This window comes from Pogona vitticeps, chromosome 14, assembly GCF_051106095.1.
Source record: "Pogona vitticeps strain Pit_001003342236 chromosome 14, PviZW2.1, whole genome shotgun sequence".
Taxonomy (NCBI): Eukaryota; Metazoa; Chordata; class Lepidosauria; order Squamata; family Agamidae; genus Pogona; species Pogona vitticeps.
In genome coordinates, this window is record NC_135796.1 from 11,703,640 (window position 1) to 11,722,283 (window position 18,644).

Genomic DNA, 18,644 nt, shown 5'->3' on the forward strand with positions numbered 1-18,644 from the left:
CTTCAGTAGTTGGGGCTTGACTGAAACCTGAAAAACTTTTGTTTCCTAGAACATTCTTTTTAGAACAGTGGTCTCCAGATGTTCTTGGCCTACACCTCTCAGATATCCTGGCCAGCCCAACTAGTGGTGAAGGCTTCTGGGAATTGCCGTCCGAGAACATCCGGGGGACCCAAGGTTGGGTACCACTGTTCTGGAACACCAAACAACCTTTCCTGCTACCTTGGAGCGAAACAAAACGGGGAGCTATTTATTTTATTTATTATTTGTATTTATACAATCACACTCCTGTCCAAAGACACCCCAAACAGTGCATGCTGCAATATAGTCTGGTTTTCTCAAGATCCGGCCTTGTGGCATGAACTTGAGTGGCATGAACTTGGAAACAAGCCAAGAGCCGGTTGGTAGGTGATAGATAAAGGTAAAGGTTCCCCTTGGCATTTAGTCCGGTCATGTCCGACTCTAGAGCGCGGTGCTCATCCCCGTCTCCAAGCCGTAGAGCCAGCGTTTGTCCGTAGACAGTTTCCGTGGTCACGTGGCCAGCACGACTAGACACGGAACGCTGTTACTTTCCCACTGAGGTGGTACCTATTTATCTACTTGCATTTTTTACATGCTTTCGAAATGCTAGGTTGGCAGTAGCTGGGACAAGCGACGGGGGCTCACTCCATCACATGGATTCGATCTAACGACGGCTGGTCTTCTGCCGCACAGAGGCTTCTGCAGTTTAACCCGCAGCGCCACCACATCCCCTGGTGGGTGATAAAGGTGACAAAAGAGTACAGGAAGCTGGCCAAGAGGAGTGCCCGATCTAACTGAGGGGGCAATCCGATAATGAGAAAGGTGTATGTCTGATCACACTTGAAGGGGTCTCTTTTGCAAAACAACCCTTCTGTCTATTCGGGAATGGTCTCAACCCGGTCCTAAGCAGTACCAGCCCCACTGCTGGACCGAAACGATACAGCTTAGGCACCGATCATAGTTGAACTGGAGTGCTATTCCTTGTAAGCTATTGATCGCCAGGAAAAAGCTGGGGTCCGACAAGGGGTCCAAAATGCAAGCGATGTGCCCACGTGAGCCCACCCCAACTTTGTTGCATATAAATCTGAATACAAAACACATCCCATATATACAGATCCAAAACAGCTTGTGGGTTCTGATGCTCTGGCATTAAGTACCAGCAGCGTCTTGCGTGGGATTGCTCTCCATCTTTATGAGAAATGGCCGTAGGTTAGTGGGAAACACTTGAAATAGCAACGCTCCCAGGTGTTGTTGTTGTTACATGCCATCAAGTTGCCCCCGACTTCGGGCAACCCTATGAATAAGTGACAGATGAGGATCCAGGAGCTCTGGGTTCAAATCCCAGAGCTGTGCAAACTCATTGCAAGCGGTGAGTTGGGACTGGTAAAACTGCTCCTTAAATATCTCATTTAATTTTAAAGCTCTAACTTGTTGTGTTACGTGCGCCAAACGAGCAATCTCCAACATGTCCTGCCCTCAGACCTCGGCTCTTGCAAACTCAAGCCTGTGGCTTCCTTGAGGGAGTCAGTCTATCTCGTATTTGGTCTTCCTCTTTTCCTGCTGCCTTCCACCTTTCCCAACATTATTGTCTTTTCCAAAGAATCCTGCCTTCTCACGAGGTGCTGTGATTAGGTTCGTTATAGTTTGCAAGCAGTTCCTCTCTTTTGGCGGGAAATAACAAGGGGAATTCTTTTTGAACATCAACAGTTTTTATTATTCTGAACATTCGGAGATTCAACAATTACCGCAACCGGTTCTAATAAACTGATATTATTTAACTGCCCATAACATGGTGTTCAACAGTTCTATCTTTGAATTGGTGGGTTCTAGGAAGGGGCTGGTCCATACCATTCGCAATCTGTTGGTCTCCTCAGTGGGGTACTCCTCACCGCATGATTGTCTGGCCCAGTTGCTCTCCGGAGGTGGGTGATTGAATGCGGAGTCCGGCTAGACCACCTTCTTCCAATGTCTTTTCCCTCTCGGATATACCACCACTGTCCATTCTGATGGATCCAATGGGAATTCCTGTAACTGGATATGGTCAGGATTAGGCAGTAGTCCTCCCGTCTTTAAATTAGAGAACTCTTCCAGTAGATCTTTCATTCTTTCATATTCAGCTTCTTTTTCCTTCTCTCCTGTCTTCTTTCTCCCTTCCTCTTATCCTGACCCTGCAATTCTGAATTCTCTCCTTTTCCTCTAGTCTTCTATATCTTCCTCCCAAACTGGTAAGATTAACTCTTCCCCTTCTTCTCCCTCTTTATCTTCAACAAAACAGACCTCAATCTTTTTCTTTACCTTTTTCAGCTCCCTCTTTCCCACTTCCTCTACATTCACCCCTTCCTCCAGTGTCTCTCCCCTTCTTTTTCCACTTCATCTTTTGTGAAGAGGACGGCTCACTCTCCATCTTCTCCTTTCTCTCTCTCTCTCTTTCACAGGTGTCCAAAGCAGGACACCCTCAATTTCAACATCTTTTGCTTCTAGAGATAGTTCGGGTTTGATTTGATCTAGGAGGACCCACTTGTTTGTCTTTCTGACGTTCCAAGGTTTCAACAAAGCTCTCCTCCAGCAGGTATGGCTGGGGAGGGGTGGGAATCTCCTGCTTGAACCCTGAAGAATAAACTGGTCATAAATAAGGAATTTGCCAATTACGGGATGTTTTGGAGCCCTGGGGGGAAATGTCACTGGCTTCCAAGCACAGAAATGCGCTCAAGCTAATGTGGCATGCGTCCAATCTGCAACCAAGAGGCTGTGGCCGCGGCTTTCCTTACCACAGTCTAGTGCACCCCTCTAGTGGAACAAGAGAAGTCTGCAGAGATGAAGTGTCGTTTTAAAATCCTTATGACGGATTGGGATCGAATGGTTTGCCTGTCTTTGGGACCGGCCAGTCCAACTGCAGCCACTTAAAAAGGGGAAAAAACCACCCTATATTTTGGAGAAATGAGAGTCAATTCAACATGGGCTGTTGATGTGTGTGGTTTTGGAGTCATTTTCTCCTGACTTACTCAATTTCCTCATCAGTCTATTATGTTGCAATACCGTGTAGGTGGATCATAGGCATGCATTTTATAAATTTGAATGACACACAGGGCCTCTCTAAAATGTTGCATAGCCTTTTCACCAGCTGAGATGACTTCGTTTCAAAATGCAGAGTTTCTACAGCATTTGGGACCAAAAGATTTTGTCCCGTCACCAGATCTTAAAATTGCCAGCTTGGATGTGAATTGGGATCAGGCTAGAACACAAACTCGTGTTTGGGAAAATAGCTCAAACCGGCCCATGCTGGTCCAAAATGCAAGATGTTTCCCCATCTGATTGTGCCCTTTTTCTCTGAGCGCTAATCCTTTTTGGAGACAAAATTATATCAACCATGTAACTGAGGAAGGTGATAGGAGACTGGGGAAAATGGCAAGGTTTAAAGAACTACAGTGCATTGGTAAAGGGGGGGGGAGGACTTTGTTAGTGGGTGTAGCAGAGTTTTGAATTTCTAGTAAAATTCCATTGTGGAACACAGTAGAAGTACAGAAATCCATGAAGGAGAATAGCTTCAAGTTCCCTGGATAGTCCACTCCTTTCTCATCCACTGGCCCTCCATAAGTCACTCTGAGACATTTGTAGGAGAAAGAATAAAAATGGGAGTCTTGGGACCTAGACTGAAGATTTTTGTTTTGTTTTTAATTCCACCTAGAGATGAGTGGCTGGAAGTGGGATATGTACTAAGGTAAACCTGTTTTCACCTCTTCTACAAGCACATACCAACCAGTGGGGTCACATCCTTCCTGCAGCAATTTTTTTCCTACCCTCTAAATTGTTGCATTCTAAATTTCTGACAAAATTCTTTTTGTGCTCTGCAGTAAGATGTACAGACGCAGAGAATAGCTATAAGCGTTTGGATGGAACGGCCAGCAGGAAAAAGAGAATGGAAATTCTGTTTTATTTTGTTTTATGGTTGAGAGGTAACGAATTGTGCTCTGACAAGATAGTGGATGCAGAAAGCTGGGGTTGTTTTAGGGTTGTTGTTGTTGTTGTTGTTGTTGTTGTTGTTGTTGTTGTTTTTGGTGCAGCTGTCGACTGGGTGGACAAAGGGTGCCCTCAAAAAGAACATTGGAGGCACTCAGCCTGGTACCAAGTGAAATGAAGACACACAAACACACACAAAAATGCAACATTCTTTGTATTCCTAGGTCATTTTAGGAGAGGAAGTGCATTTTGACAGAAAAGACTAGGTTGTGTGGCATGCAATGATGTCACATCCTGTATGTTTTCATCCCTCTTCCTGGTGGAACAGGAAGTGGAGATGATCTCTAGAAATGCTCCCCCTATCTGCAAGTAGAGGAACTGTAGGAGCCATTTCTTTAGATACTGTAGTAACTGACTTCCAACAGACTAAAGAGGGGGAAAGGAAAGCACTCAGCAGAGGTGGGGCTTTATTTGAATCCAGAGGCGGGAGGGAACAATTGATTAATGCTGGTTAGATTGATAGATTGAGCCCAGAAAAGGTCCTCCCCATCACTCAAACGAGAGGCAGCATGCTGGGTTGTAAAAGCTCCCAAGATAGATTTGGCACCCTGAGTCGAGACTTGGTTGCCCTGCCTTAGCGAGGCCTCTGCACAGAAGATGCTAAAGCTGATACAGTGGTGCCTTGCTTAACGATGTTAATTTGTTCCAGCGAAATCGCTGTAGAGCAAAAATGTCGTAAAGCGACATTAAAAAAACCCATTGAAACGCATTAAAACCCGGTTAATGCGTTCCAGTGGGCTAAAAACTCACCGTCCAGCGAAGATCCTCCATATGGCGGCCATTTTCGGTGCCTGTATAGCGAGGAATCCGTCCCTAAGCACAGCGCGGAGCCATTTTGAGCACTCGGTGGCCATTTTGAAAACCCGACGCTCAGCTGTTTTGATTGCCGTAATGCAAAGAATCAGTTCCCGAAGCAGGGAACTGATCTTCGCAAAGCGAAAAAACCCCGTTTAGACCATTGTTTTTGCGATCGCAAAAACATCGTCGTGAAGCTGATTTGTTGTAATGCGGGGTAATCGTTAAGCGGGGCACGACTGTATCTATGGTTCTCAAGTGTTAGTCTGCCGGAAATTTTGGATAGTGGTCATGGTTTCTGAGAGTTGAAATCCATAACATCTGGAGAGGCAATGGGGGTGAACCGCTGGCTTGCAGCTTCTCTTAAGGCAGTTGCTTCAGCAGCTTGCAGCTCGGAGCAATTTTTGAACCGAACGAGAAATTCAAAGAAGCTGTCTGGGGCTGTGAATCAGGAGCGGGTAATTATGTGATTCAACAGCTGTCATGTGAAAGGAAGTGTTTGCTTCTTGGAACCTTTCCCGGCTCCCCACTCTTTCCGACTTCTGAACAGCCTGCTCAAAGTTCTAGAAAAAAAAGTCTATTTTTAACTTTCCTGATGATGTGCTGTCAGGAAAGACCGTTCTGAGCCCGTCTGTTCTCTCCAGTCCTTTTGACAGCTTCCATTCACATCTTCTTAAAAAAATCTGATTTCTTATGGAGGTCTTCCCGGGAGCTAGGCGTAATCCCTTTAATAGCAAAGCCAGGTAGTGAGTTGAAAATAAAGCAAGAACAAGGTCAGTGATGGGGAAGTGGGGAGGGGGGAAACAAAAATTGAAAGGAAGGAAAAAGAGGAAGGTGGTAAGTAGCATGCTTGGGTAAGCTTTGAGGTTTGCAGAAGTGCAAAAAAACCAAAAGGAAAACATCTTCAAATGAGCCCAGGACATGTTGTGTAGTTGTGCAGAAGGAAAAATGGAAGATCGTTGAATGAAATGTAATGTAATGGAGTCCTGGAGGCGGGCATGGCGGGCAATACGCGTAAAAGCAACCCTTATTAGGAAGTGAGGATGTACCACATTATTTTCTTGGAGTTTCCACTGGTGACATTCAAAAGCAGGGCTCAATTGCCACGCCATTTATATTCCTAATAGTTGTACACCCCAGACCAACTTTTTTTCTGTTGTATTGCTTTTCCGTGGTTGATCTACAGACGTAATAAAAGAATCTGAATTGCCACCTGGATCTGAGCAAACATCTGTCTGCTGACATGTCTGGATTACATGGATGGCAGGGCGCATCTCTTGTACACAGAAGGCCCCACATCCACTTACTCTCATCACTACATGAGGAGGACTTTCCTGAGAATGACAGCGGTCCAGCAATGGAAAAGGCTACAGGGCTCTGCGTTCTCCTTCATTGGCGTTTTTTAGTTGGAAAGCCCTTTATCAGGTTTTTTTCCGCTGTGGATTTTCTGCGTTGGGAGGCTGGTTGGACTTGATTACTGTACTTTTGTGGGTCCTTCTGATTCTGCACTTCTAGGATTCTAGTCCTCAGGATTCGATAACACTACATATGTTGAGATAGTCCCGCTTTTCAGCATCAGGAGGTTCCGAGTCTACTATTCATCCCAGCCTTTCTCAACAAGACATCCTCCAGATATTGCTTGAATGCAACTCTTATGAGCTCCCCCACCATGACCAGCGACTGGGGATGGTGGGATTTGGAGCCCAAACCATCTGGAGGTTGTCAGAAAAGCTTCTCTAGCTCAATAAATACGTAGTACGTTTGGAGTCAGTGGCCTAGTGGAACCTGGGCTCACAGGGTTGAAGTCCTGGGACTTCGTAACTAGCAGGAACTACGACATCATCTGTCACCCCTTTTCTATTTCCTCTGTTGTTCCAATCCTCATAATAGCTTCTGGGAATCCCTTTTCTGGGAGAAAAGTAGCATATTAATGTATTATTATGGTACTGAAAAACACCAAACACAGTCAGTCAAAATTATAAAAACATTGACTGGTGCGATACAACAGAAAACCTAACTATCTGTTAAATATCAGCACAGTATGTTCCTAATATTGTCGTTCTTTGTAGCTCTGTTGTTGCTGTAGTAGTAGTAGTAAAATACAAGATACGGTCTTAGACTGGTTCTATATAACCTGGAAAAGACCCTGATGTTGGGAAAGTGTGAAGGCAAGAGGAGAAGGGGACGACAGAGGATGAGATGGGCGGACAGGGTCACCAAAGTGACCAACATGACTTTGACCCAACTCTGGGAGGCCGTGGAAGACAGGAGGGCCTGGCGTGCTCTGGTCCATGGGGTCACAAAGAGTTGGGCATGACTTAATGACTAAACAAAAAATACAATAGTTACAAGTTTTAAGCAAAACCCTAAAGATCAGTTAAATATGGGTGTCGTGTGTATGTTATATGTGATGTCTTTTGCAGCTCCGTTATTTCAGAGATCTGCAGCTGTTTATAATGTTTTATAAAATTCTGCAGCATTGTTCCCAATGATCCAATGAATTTGGGGACCACTGAAATGTGTTTTATGCACCAGTGAGTTCTTTCTATAGACATGTCTTTGCATTTCATTAATTTTTCCTGTTCCTTATCTTCAACTCTGACATCCCCTGGAGTTACAATGTCTGTTATCCAGACATTTCTTCATTCTGTCATTGTTATATCTGGTGTATTATGCTCAAGGTGTCTGTCGGTTTGAATCTGAAAGTCCCAGAAGACCTTAATTTGTTTTTTTTCCCTGACACCTTGTCTACCTGATCTTTCCACGGATTCTTGGATGCTGGCAGGTTGTATTTTTTACATTGTGACCGGTGTATGAATTGTGCTATTCTGTTGTGCCTTGTTTCAATCTTCAGGCATTAGCAGATGAGGTGTGACAGTTTCATCTTTTTCTTGGCAGCGACAAAATTTGATGTTTGCACAAATTCCTTGAATCACAGCTTTTCTGACATTAGTTTGGAGTGTTTGTTCTTGCGCCGCTAAGATCAAGTCTTCGGTTTCTTTCTGGATGGTCCCCGGTTTTAGTCATGCACACGTTAAAATATTATCATATTTTCCATCAATATTTCCCAGATATTTTCCATGCAGTGGTTGATTTTTCCAGCTGTTCAATTTATCTTCAGATTGTTGTTTCTTATACTGACCCTTCATTTCTATTATTTTCAAGATGTTTTCCATGTTCACCACTGTATGTTATCTCTGCTTTTTAAAAATATAATCATTTAGGCTTCTTCGTTTCTTTCTTTACTACCTGTTATATTTGTAGTAATTTGCGACCACCAGTTTTCTGCATTAAATATAATCTGTCTACACTTTTTGGATGAAGTGTAGACAGATTATATTTAATGTAGAAAACTGGTGGTCGCAGATTACTACAAATATAACAGGTAGTAAACATTTTTGGATGAAGTGCAGTTCATTAATTTCTGCATTTTTGATCCAATTGTTCTAATTCACTTTGGGTCCAATCTAGTATTGTAGTTGATTATCTACCATGTTTCCCCAAAGATAAGACAGGGTCTTATATTAATTTTTTTGCTCCAAAAATGCATTAGGGCTTATTTTCAAGGGATGTCTTATTTTTTCATGTACAACCATCTACATTTATTCAAATACAGTCATGTCATCATCTTCTGGTTGCGTCACAATGGTGGAGGGCGGGGTTTGACTTAACTGGGGCTTATTTACTGGGGCTTAACTGGGACTTCAAACAGCCCACTGTGTGAGAGGCAGTGGGACTGTGGTCGGGCCCCTGCCAGCTGCCAGCTCTTTTTCAAGGGAGCTGGCTCAGCCTCCCTCTGCTTCTACAGGATTGGACCCTGCTGCTCCTGGCTGCCTCAACATAAGCCACATGGCTGGAGGGGAGAGAAGGGGCTTTAGAAAGGTTTTATTTTATATATATTTTTAAACTTATTTTAAATTGTAATTAATTGCCATCAATTAAGAAGAGACCCACAGTGGATTTTAGGGAACAGGAGGGCGTTGGAGGGGGCAGCCATTGAGGTGGTGCTGGGTAGGGGAAGGAGTGGCGGTGGGGGTAGAACATGCCCGCGTAGGAGAAGAGAGGTTAGATATCTTACATCTCTCCCCTCTTCTAGTTCTACCCCCAACCAGATGGTATCAGGTGACCATATCAGCAAACCCTCAGGCCACACGGTGCTGTTGATGAACACCAGGTCAGTACAAAATAAAACTTCCCTCATCCATGATGTAATTCTGGATGAGGGCGCTGACCTGGAGTGCATTACTGAGACCTGGGTGGGAGAGGAGGGTGGTGTCCCCCTCTCCCAACTGTGTCTGCCTGGGTGCTCAGTCCAGCACCAGTGTCGCTCGGAGGGTCGGGGAGGGGGAGTTGCTATAGTCTATAGGAATTCTATCTCCTTGACCAGGCTTCCTGTCCCTTTGAGAGGAGGTCTTGAGGGCCTGTATTGTGCGTTGGGCTTGCGAGACAGATTAGGGACTCTGTTGGTGTGCTGCCCACCCTGCTGCGTACCAACAGTCTCCCTGCCTGAGCTGACGGAGGTGGTCTCGGACCTGGTGTTGAGGACTCCCAGGCTGTTGGTGCTGGGGGACTTCAACATCCATGCCGAGGCTGCTTTGACTGGGACGGCTCAGGACTTCATGGCCACCATGACAACCATGGGGCTGTCTCAATGTGTTATCGGCCCAACGCATGAGAAGGGCCATACCTTGGACCAGGTTTTCTAAACGGGACTGGAAGATGGCGGTTTGGATGCTCTACCTCGCAGTTTCTGTGCTGAACTCATGTCTGGACCTGATAATGGACTGGATGAGGGTTAATAAATTGAAACTCAGTCCAGACAAGATGGAAGTGCTGTTAGTGGGTGCTTCGCCGGACAGGCTGGAGGGCCATTTCCCTGCCCTGAATGGGGTTACACTCCCCCTAAGGGACAGGGTCCACAGCCTGGGGGTGCTCCTGGACCTCAGTCTAACACTGGAAGCCCAGGTGGACTTGGTAGTCAGGGGTGCCTTCTTTCAGCTGCAGAAATTATACCCTACCTGGACGAGCGGAGTCTCATGACAGTTACACATGCACTGGCAACATCCTGCATAGATTACTGCAATGCGCTCTACGTGGGGCTGCCTTTGAAGACGGTCCGGCAACTGCAGCTGGTCCAGAATCGAGCTGTGTGACTGGTGAGTGGTATAGCCGCCAGGGAACATACAAGCCAATTCTGTTTAAGTTACATTGGTTACCAGTTGCTGCCCGGGCCCAATTCAAAGTGCTTATTTTGACATACAAAGCCCTAAACGGCTTGGGCCCTGGATACCTGAAGGACCGCCTCCTTTCATTTGAACCTACCCAGCAGTTAAGATCTAGCCAGGGGGCCCTTTTGAAAGAGCCATCCCTCAAGGAGGTAAGAGGGACGGCTTGTAGAGGAAGGGCCTTTTTGACAGCTGCCCCCAGACTATGGAATGCCCTCCCGACTGAAATTCGTCTGGCACACTGATGACAATTCGGTGCCAGGTCATAAACCTTCCTGTTCCAGAAGGCTTTTAATTGAAATAATATTAGCTGTAGGTCCGATGGCAATTTTTATATATATTTTAATTGTATTTTAATTGTTCTGAATTTTTATTGTATTTTAAATGTTGTAAGCCACCCAGAGACCTTTGGGTACTGTGGGCGGCATATAAATTAAATAAATAATAATAATTCTTGGGAGTAGGGCTTATATTACGAGCATCCTGAAAAATCATACTAGGGCTTATTTTCAGGTTAGGTCTTATTTTCTGGGAAGCAGGGTAATTACTGGAACTGCTTATGTATTTATGGCTTCAATTGTATTTCCACCATTTAATTTTGATTTTAAAATGTTCCACAGTTTTTAAATATATTCCCTCTGTGTCAGATGTTTTGTGCAGGAAATTGTCTGCTTCTAGTTATTCCACAGTATTTTCAACTGTCATCACTTGATAATGCTTTTATGATATCGCCCTTTTAAAACTCTATTCTGTGTAGTTTTGAGATCTTACCACATTGTATACTGTATACAGAGAGAGCACATTCTTCCTAATGCTCCAATGCCTCTGGGATGATGATGATGATGATTGCCTATAGCTTTGAGTCCCCCTGAGTTCTGGAAGCTGTAGGCCAAAAATGTAATATTTCCAATTTTCCTGTGGGAAAACCAACCAGCAACATAAGGAATTTGATGGGTCCATTCATCAACATTGTAGCAAGTCAGAACAACGGGGGTACATTTTTAACAATGGGAACAATGTCCTTTTCTTCTTCAGCAACATTGTTTCTCAATGTATTTATTTATTTATTATTTAATATATTTTTTACCCTGCCTTTCTCCTTCAAAGGGACCCAAAGCAGCTTACTTCATTAAAAGAAAATACTTAAAAGCTAAAAACTGTCAGTATACAAATATTTTAAAAGTATCAAACTAATATCACGCTATAGACACTTAAACACACCCATCAAGAGATAAAGGCTTCATTTTCCATTTCTCAATAATTCTTCCCTTATCAAGCATTTCAGTGGTCCCCGTACTCATCTGAGCATTGGGAACAATGCTGCAGATTTCTATAAACGCTAAATAGTTTTCAGTTAATGGCAATAGATGATTGCTTTTTAAAAAATTACTTTCCAAATTCTGTCACTATTTACTGCCTTTTTGCTGCTGCTGCTGTTGCTTGGCAACCATCGGCTGCCATCTTGTTTTTCCCAGAATGCCTCAAGACACATTTAGGAGATGGGCTACCATCTTGTTTTTCCCAGAATGCTCCAGACCAGGGGTCTGTGAGGAAAGGAAGACATACATATTATTTCTTAGAGAGAAATTAGTATTTTATTTATCCCTCTAATATTTTGTTGGTGGGATTTTTAATTTTTTTTAAAAATTGCATACATGGATCTGGCAGGATTAAGCGAGACTGGTTTCTTTGGATTCGTTTAGAATGATAAATGAAACATAACAAAAATGCCTGTTGCAGTTTAATTAGGAATTGAACTTTCAGGCTGTTCTAGTTTAGAAATGTTTGCAGATATATTCAAGCCACTGTCTGAACACTCTAGACTAGAGCACTGGTTCTTAACCTTGGGTCACTCTGGAGTTTTGGACTGCAACTCCCAGAAGCCTTCACCACCAGCTGTCCTGACTGGGGTTTCTGGGAGTTGCAGTTCAAAAGCATCCGAGTAACAAAGGTTAAGAACCACTGCTCTAGAGTAACAACCCAATGAAATTCTGGGGCTAGGACTGCTGAACATGCTTTTGCATCCCCATCTATGCCCTGATTTATAAATAGATATCTTCTTTTAAATAAATAAGAAATCAATGATTCGGTTCTATGTTGTTATGTGCCATCAAGTCACCTCCAACTTATGGTGAGCCTATGAATGAGCCATTTCCAAAATGTCCTGCCTTCAACGGCCCTGATCAGCATCTGCAGACTCAAGCCTATGGTTTCCTTGAGGGAGTCAACCCATCTCATATTGGGTCTTCCTCTTTTCCTGCTTCCTCCCTCCTTTCCCAGCATGATGGTCTTTTCCAGAGAATCCTGCTATATCTCACGATGTGCCCAAAGTAGGACAGCCTCCGTTTCAACATTTTTGCCACCAGAGATAGTTTGAGCTTGATCTGTGACCCACTTATTTATCTTTCTGGCAGTCTAGAATACCCACAAAGCTCTCCTCCAGCACCGTATTTCAAACAAATCATTTTTTTCCTGTTAGCTTTCTTAACTTTCCAGCTTTCATACCCATATCTGGTGATCAGAAATAGAAGAGTGTGGATGGTCTTGGTCTCTAGGGACACCACCTTATATTTGATGATCTTTTCTAGTGCCTTAATGTGTTTTCAGTCTTGAAATCTTAATAGCGGTGGTGATGCCCAAAGTCTAGGAAGAAAAGCACAGTGATAGCGTAGTGGAGCCAGGGCTTGCAGGACTGAAGACTGGGGAGTTTCTGAATAGCAGGGACTATGACATCACCAGCCATCCAGTCAGGTTTTCCTGTTGCCTGTGAGTTTAGCTGCAACCCACATAGCAGATGGGAGAGAAATGGATATTCCCAAGATTTCTATGTTGTTGCCAAGCTTTCTCCCTTGTAAGGTGTATTGTTTGTGGATCGTTTCGCATTGAATGTAGCTGGCTGGCTGGCTCACTGAGTTGCAGTATGAAGCCAGAGGTTGGGAATTCCCTACTGTGCCTTATACGAGAAAAGCTAGCCCGTGTAGCCTCAGACAAAATATACAGAGCCTAGCTGCTATTATGTTCCTTTTGAATGGGCAATGTAGAGCCATTAACTTTACAAAAGACCTCCTCAATTGATATGCACAAATCCAGCAGCCTGCACGCTTGGATTCTCCTTATAAGTCAGTGCAACTACGAGACTGTCATGATCAGCATGTCCAAATGCACTGCTACACCAGTGGATATTCCCTGGATTTCAAGGTGACTGGTTTCCTAGCAGTGCTAATACCAGTAAGAAAATGGCCATCCCAGTTTTAATTATTGTAATATTTATAATATTATTCAACATGCTCATCTTGAGCTCCCGCTCATTTAAAAACACCTTAAAAGCCTGTTTAAGCACAAACAATTTGGTAAAACAGGCTGCCTTGTTTCACAAATCCCGTTTAGCTTTTGTGAGGTTAGTTACGTGGCGAGCGTACCAGATTTCCTTAAAACTGTCTAGTTAATGGATTTCTTTCCTTAATCTGCCAAAATAGGCTCCTATGTAAAAGATGCTCAGTGCCTTTCTTTGTCCGATTAATTTTTGCTCTGTCAATTTCACGAGGCACAGTGACGAGGATTTTTTTTTTCTCATGCCCTTACTCACTTCTTAGCGAGAAGAAGACCAGAAACAACCATTTTTCTCTTCTGCCTTATCCACCTCTCGTTTTCCAGCCACTCCGCTGGGCTGCTGTTATTTAGACAAGAGAGGAGTTTAACCCGAGGTTTACTCAACTCCGGACCCAGCGCTCTAACCACTGCAACCTACTGCCATTAACAAACTCTTGGAGGGGAAGGGGGAGTGAAACTGCAGTTGTGTTTGCTGACCGTATTTTTTTTCCCCTGCTCCACCCTCTTTGTGAGTGTGGCACAGGAAATTTTAGCCAGCTGCCGAAAAGGCCCTGTGTGTGTGTATATGTGTGTGTGTGTGTGTTATCTGTGTGTGGGCGGGAGTGGCTGCCTTATGGACTTAGTAAAAGCTGGGAGGGAGCGCATGGGCTGGACTTTCTCTTTATTTTGGCCTGCGGTGCCTCTCGGTCCTGCCTGCCCTGTGGGTTATTATGGATTCAATCATTATTCAGGAGCGATTAGTAGAGAGGCTGCTTTCGCCCAGGACGCAGAACCAGAGAAGTCATTCAGCCAAGCTGAAGGTACAAGATATATTTATAGCAAATAGCCGAGCCAGAGAGAGCGATTGAGAGCGAGAGAGAAAGAGGGTGAGGGCGGGAGAGCCAGAATGGTGCCCGAGGAGAAGCGGTTAACCAGAGAAGAGCCTCCCAATGGGCAGGAAGAAAAGAGAAAGAAGCTGGTAAGGAGAGAGAAAGAGGGGAAAGTTAAAAAAAAACATCCCCCCCAAAACCCAGAGGGCTGGGAATCTGGATTTGGGGGGGGGGCACTAAACAGCTGATGAAATGTCAGTGGATTATAAAAGGCAACCTCCCCCCCCCTTCAAATTGCAGCCTATTTATGTCTGTGTTCCAGCCAATGGGTTTCTCTGCTGGTGAGACTCATTATATATGAAATAAAAATATAGCCACACGCCAAGCGCGTCAATGCAGTTTGAGAGGATGTCATTCAATGAGCGGTTGTGGCGGGTCTTGTGGAGGGTGCCTTGTCCCCCCCCCTCCTGCCACCCCACCCCGGCTGCAGTTTCGTGATGTTGTGACCCTCCGTGACCCGCTTTAGATTCATCCCCGCGGTACGGCCGGGTGGATCTGGGCAGGCGTGCGAGGATGGTGAGTGAATCTCCATGTATATGTGCATGTCCAGAGCGCTGGGGTGAGGGACGAGGTGTTCTTTCATCAAATCGGTCTATTCTGTACGTTCTTGGGTGTGTGGCTCCATTTATATGACAGGGAAAGGTGGGCACAGGTAATTTGTGCTTATCCGTCGTGAAAAATGGGGACAAGAGACAATTGTCCGGCTGCAGTCTTGATTTTATGCTTGTTTATTCTTATTGCTGTTACTTGCTTTGCGCAACGAACGAACACTAGGCAGCATTTTCTTGCTGTTTGCTGTGTTTTGTTACAGCCCGGCTTTTCGGCAGCACGCCTAAAGATGGAGGCAGGCAGGCAAGCAGGCAGAGTAAGGTTTTGGTAGAGGACCGGTTTGAGGGTGGCAGCCGGAGCCATAAAATATTCCTGCAAAGAATAAGACAGATGGCAGGCGGCTGAGATTTGCATTGTCTGTCTCGGCGGGGGCTCCTTGCTCCACGTGGGTCCTTGAGCCTTTGTTGGAAAGAAAAGGAATGGGAAGTTTCTTTCATTCCCCCCCTCTCTGATCATTCAAGCAGGGATTGGGAGCATCCTCGCTCAAGCGGCCTTCTTTCCTCTCCTCCAGAGGTGTAAAGATAATTCCTGAAGGTGGTACAGCACGGCCAGATGTTCCCACATACCCTTGTGGGGTTAGCCTTAACAACAACCCTTCGAGGTAGATCGGTCGTGTTCAGGACGCTTTGAGGGCAAAGCTGAGATTCCAGATTCTTTTCCTGATGTCTGTACTAGGAAGGGTCTTTTAGGGGATGGGAAGATGACCAAAATGGCTGCTCTTCTTCCATTGTGCCAGTTAAAGGAGAGGAATAATTCAGTGTGATCTAAGGCAGCTTCCTTATCTCCCCTATTGTACCTTATTATGAGCGATGGCGTGTTTGGTGTCACGAAGCTGGACCAGGGGTAGAACTGGAATGGAAGCCTTTTTTTGATTCATAGCAGAAATTTTCCCCCGTACCTCTTATCTATGTAAAAGAAAGCCTTCCACACTGCAACGTCCTCTAGAGTTATTGGACCACAACTCTGTAAGGCTCAGGACGGTGGGTGTTGTAGTCAAACCCTTTGGACAACAATAGGACGGGACAAGCTGATATCCAGTTATTATGCCCTTACGATGGGATGTAGGACATTGAGTCAGACCCAGGACTGTCCACGTTTGACTGGCTTTGATGGCTCTTCGGGGCCTCCGGCGGGATTCTGTCCGAGCCTTACCTGGATCTGGTCTTGCGATGTTCTTCAGACACAGTAGTTACCAGATCTGACCCTATTCAGCTCCCAAAATCAAACATATAATGGTCCCGCTCCACTTATTATATGCACAGTGTGTTCCCATGTGTAGCACATTCAAAGGCTGTCAGATATTACATTAGATCCTAGCATGGTGATAATATTCATGGTTACGTGTTGCTTCTGGTTTACGGTGACCCTAGTAGCATTTTTCACGTATGCATAAAGCTTTTGTCACTGTGAGTTTCCCTCCTTGAGATGAGATTCAAACCCAGGTCCCATGGATCTTAGTCTGGTACTCTGCCCACTACTCCACACTGGGTCTCAACACTAGTAAATAGATAAAGGATTTGTAGATCCCCATGCCAGGTGTTCTGAGATGATCTGGGTATTATTTACAGGAGGACGACCCACTTGTGGTTTTCTAAATATTGTTGGATTTTAACTCCCAAAGCATGAAGGACCACGGATTGCCACGGTTGGTTTATAACAATCCTGGCGTGGCTGAATATATTGCAGAACAGTTGTGTGCTGGATGAAGTCCGGCTTTCTTAAGGCCACTGAATCCAGGAGGATGTGATGAGATTTGAACCATTGACGTTACATAGTACACCTTGGTAAGTTGCTCTGGACTACAGTTCTCATCAACCCAGCCTGCCTGGTTGATGTTTTGGGAATCCTCCTTGTTGAATCTCCTTTCGTAGTCATCCAGGCTGGTGGTCATTATTGTAGAGCAGTGGTTCATCTCTGGGGATGCCTCAGTGTTGTTGGCTGCAAGCCCCAGCTAGAATGGGGTGGTGGTAAAGTTGTGGGAGTTGCAGTCCAACATCCGAAGCTGGAAACTGGTGCTATGGTTGACTTCAGTCCCTAAATGTTGTTGAACTACAATGCCTAGAAGCCTTCACCACTAGCTTTGCTCGCCAGGATTTCTGGGAGTTGTAGTCCAAGAACATCTGGAGACTCAAAGTTGGAAGCCACTGCCTTAAGGAGATCATTGTTCAAATTCTGCATCAAAAGGAGCTACAAATTCCCATGACCTGCATACATATTATTGGCTATAAGTGAATGTATGTTGGGTTTTGGTTTTCCTTGCTTGGTTTAGTTATAATGTGCTTGTATGCTAATTTTCTCTCTTTAGCACCTTAGATGATAGCTCTGGGTTGTTATTTTTTTACGTGCAAAAATCCTTGCTTTCTGTGTGTGCTTTTTATGTGAGTGTGTAGATGACGGGTAAACTGCACATGCGCTCAAGATGGAGCTTTTAAAAAAAAGAGAGATGAAAATAGATGGGAAAAGGAAGGGATACTGTGTAGGGCATTTGGTCATTGTGCAGATGTCACTGGCTGCTGTTAGTGCCTGAAGATGCTACGGGCGAAAAGCTATAAATATTCAAGCGGAACGTGAATATAAAATGTTCTTTTTCAAGAACAATCCGGCAAACATTGCCACTACGTAAATGGGCATTACACAGCCTTGAGTCCCCAGATGTTCTAGGACTACAACTCCCAAAAGTCCTGGTCAGCACAGCTAGTGGGGACGGCTATTGGGAGTTCAAGAACATCTGGGGACTGATTGAAAATCAAACCTATGGGGTGATTTGTGGACTGTGATGATGTGATAACCCCATACCAATGCCCCCACAAGCTGTATGTACACGTGTGTATTCAATGGATGCTGAATCACAGTCCTGGGTTCAGAATCGGGAGAACTGTGGCTGAGCGAGAAGTGAAATCAATGGGATTGTATTTATAGTTGACCTCATCAGCTGATTAATCTCCGTCATGGTTTGAAAAAATGTTTTTGTGAGTAGTTTTGTGTGGATATCGTAGATTCAGTTTTGCAATGGAGGGGGAAATTGGTTTTGATTCTGGGAATAGGCGGGGCTAGGAGTATGGGCCAAGATGAAGCAACGTGGAGAAAGGTCAGTTGAGTTTTGCCCCAATCTGGACCTTTTCCTCGTCAAACTTAACAAAGCGCCGCTCCTTCGCGTGCTCAGCCATAGGCCCTGGCATGACTGTGAAGAGGTTCGATCTGCAGAGGTCTACTCAGAAGTAAATGCAACTGCCATAGCTTCCTGGGCTGAAAACCAGGGTTCCGTTCCATGAACTTACACAAGCAGGTTGATATTTGAGTAGTCAGGTGAGACCATTAGGCTCTCTGTCCCATGCAGGGCCAGCTCTACGGTTGGGCAGCATGAAGTAACCCCCAGAGGCAGATGATTTTGGGTGCCACGAAAGGTCAGTCATCTGTTGTTTAATGCAGTGGTTCTTAACTTTGGGTTACTCAGGTGTTTTTGAACTGCAACTCCCAGAAACCCCAGCCAGCACAGCTGGTGGTGAAGGCTTCTGGGAGTTGCAGTCCAAAAACACCCGAGTAACCCAAGGTTAAGAACCAATGGTTTAGTGCAGTGGTCTCCAACCTTGGGCCTCCAGATGTTCTTGGACTTCAACTCCCAGAAATCCTGGCCAGCAGAGGTGGTGGTGAAGGTTTCTGGGAGTTGTAGTCCAAGAACATCTGGAGGCCCAAGGTTGGGGACCACTGGTTTAGTGGACTGTAGTGCCTATAGTCCTTAAGTGTCAAAAATAACATGATTGCCTTGCTTACTGTGCACCAT

The 18,644-nt window shown here is 44.9% G+C and overlaps 1 protein-coding gene across 4 annotated transcripts in view; it reads left to right on the forward strand.

Moving 5' to 3' along the window:
• The window catches only part of SEPTIN5 (septin 5), a 70,031-nt gene that overhangs the window by 25,985 nt on the left and 25,402 nt on the right, over positions 1-18,644 (forward strand). The window contains exon 1 of one of the 4 annotated variants that reach the window (XM_072983387.2): positions 12,764-14,185. The exons of 1 other annotated variant lie outside the window; for it this stretch is intronic. In XM_072983387.2, coding sequence (XP_072839488.1) covers positions 14,096-14,185 — 90 coding nt within the window. In that variant the 5' untranslated portion in view covers positions 12,764-14,095. Of the gene's footprint in view, positions 1-12,763; positions 14,344-14,396; positions 14,771-18,644 lie in introns of those variants that run through there. 2 more of the 4 variants (XM_072983388.2, XM_072983389.2) reach the window with 2 other exon arrangements.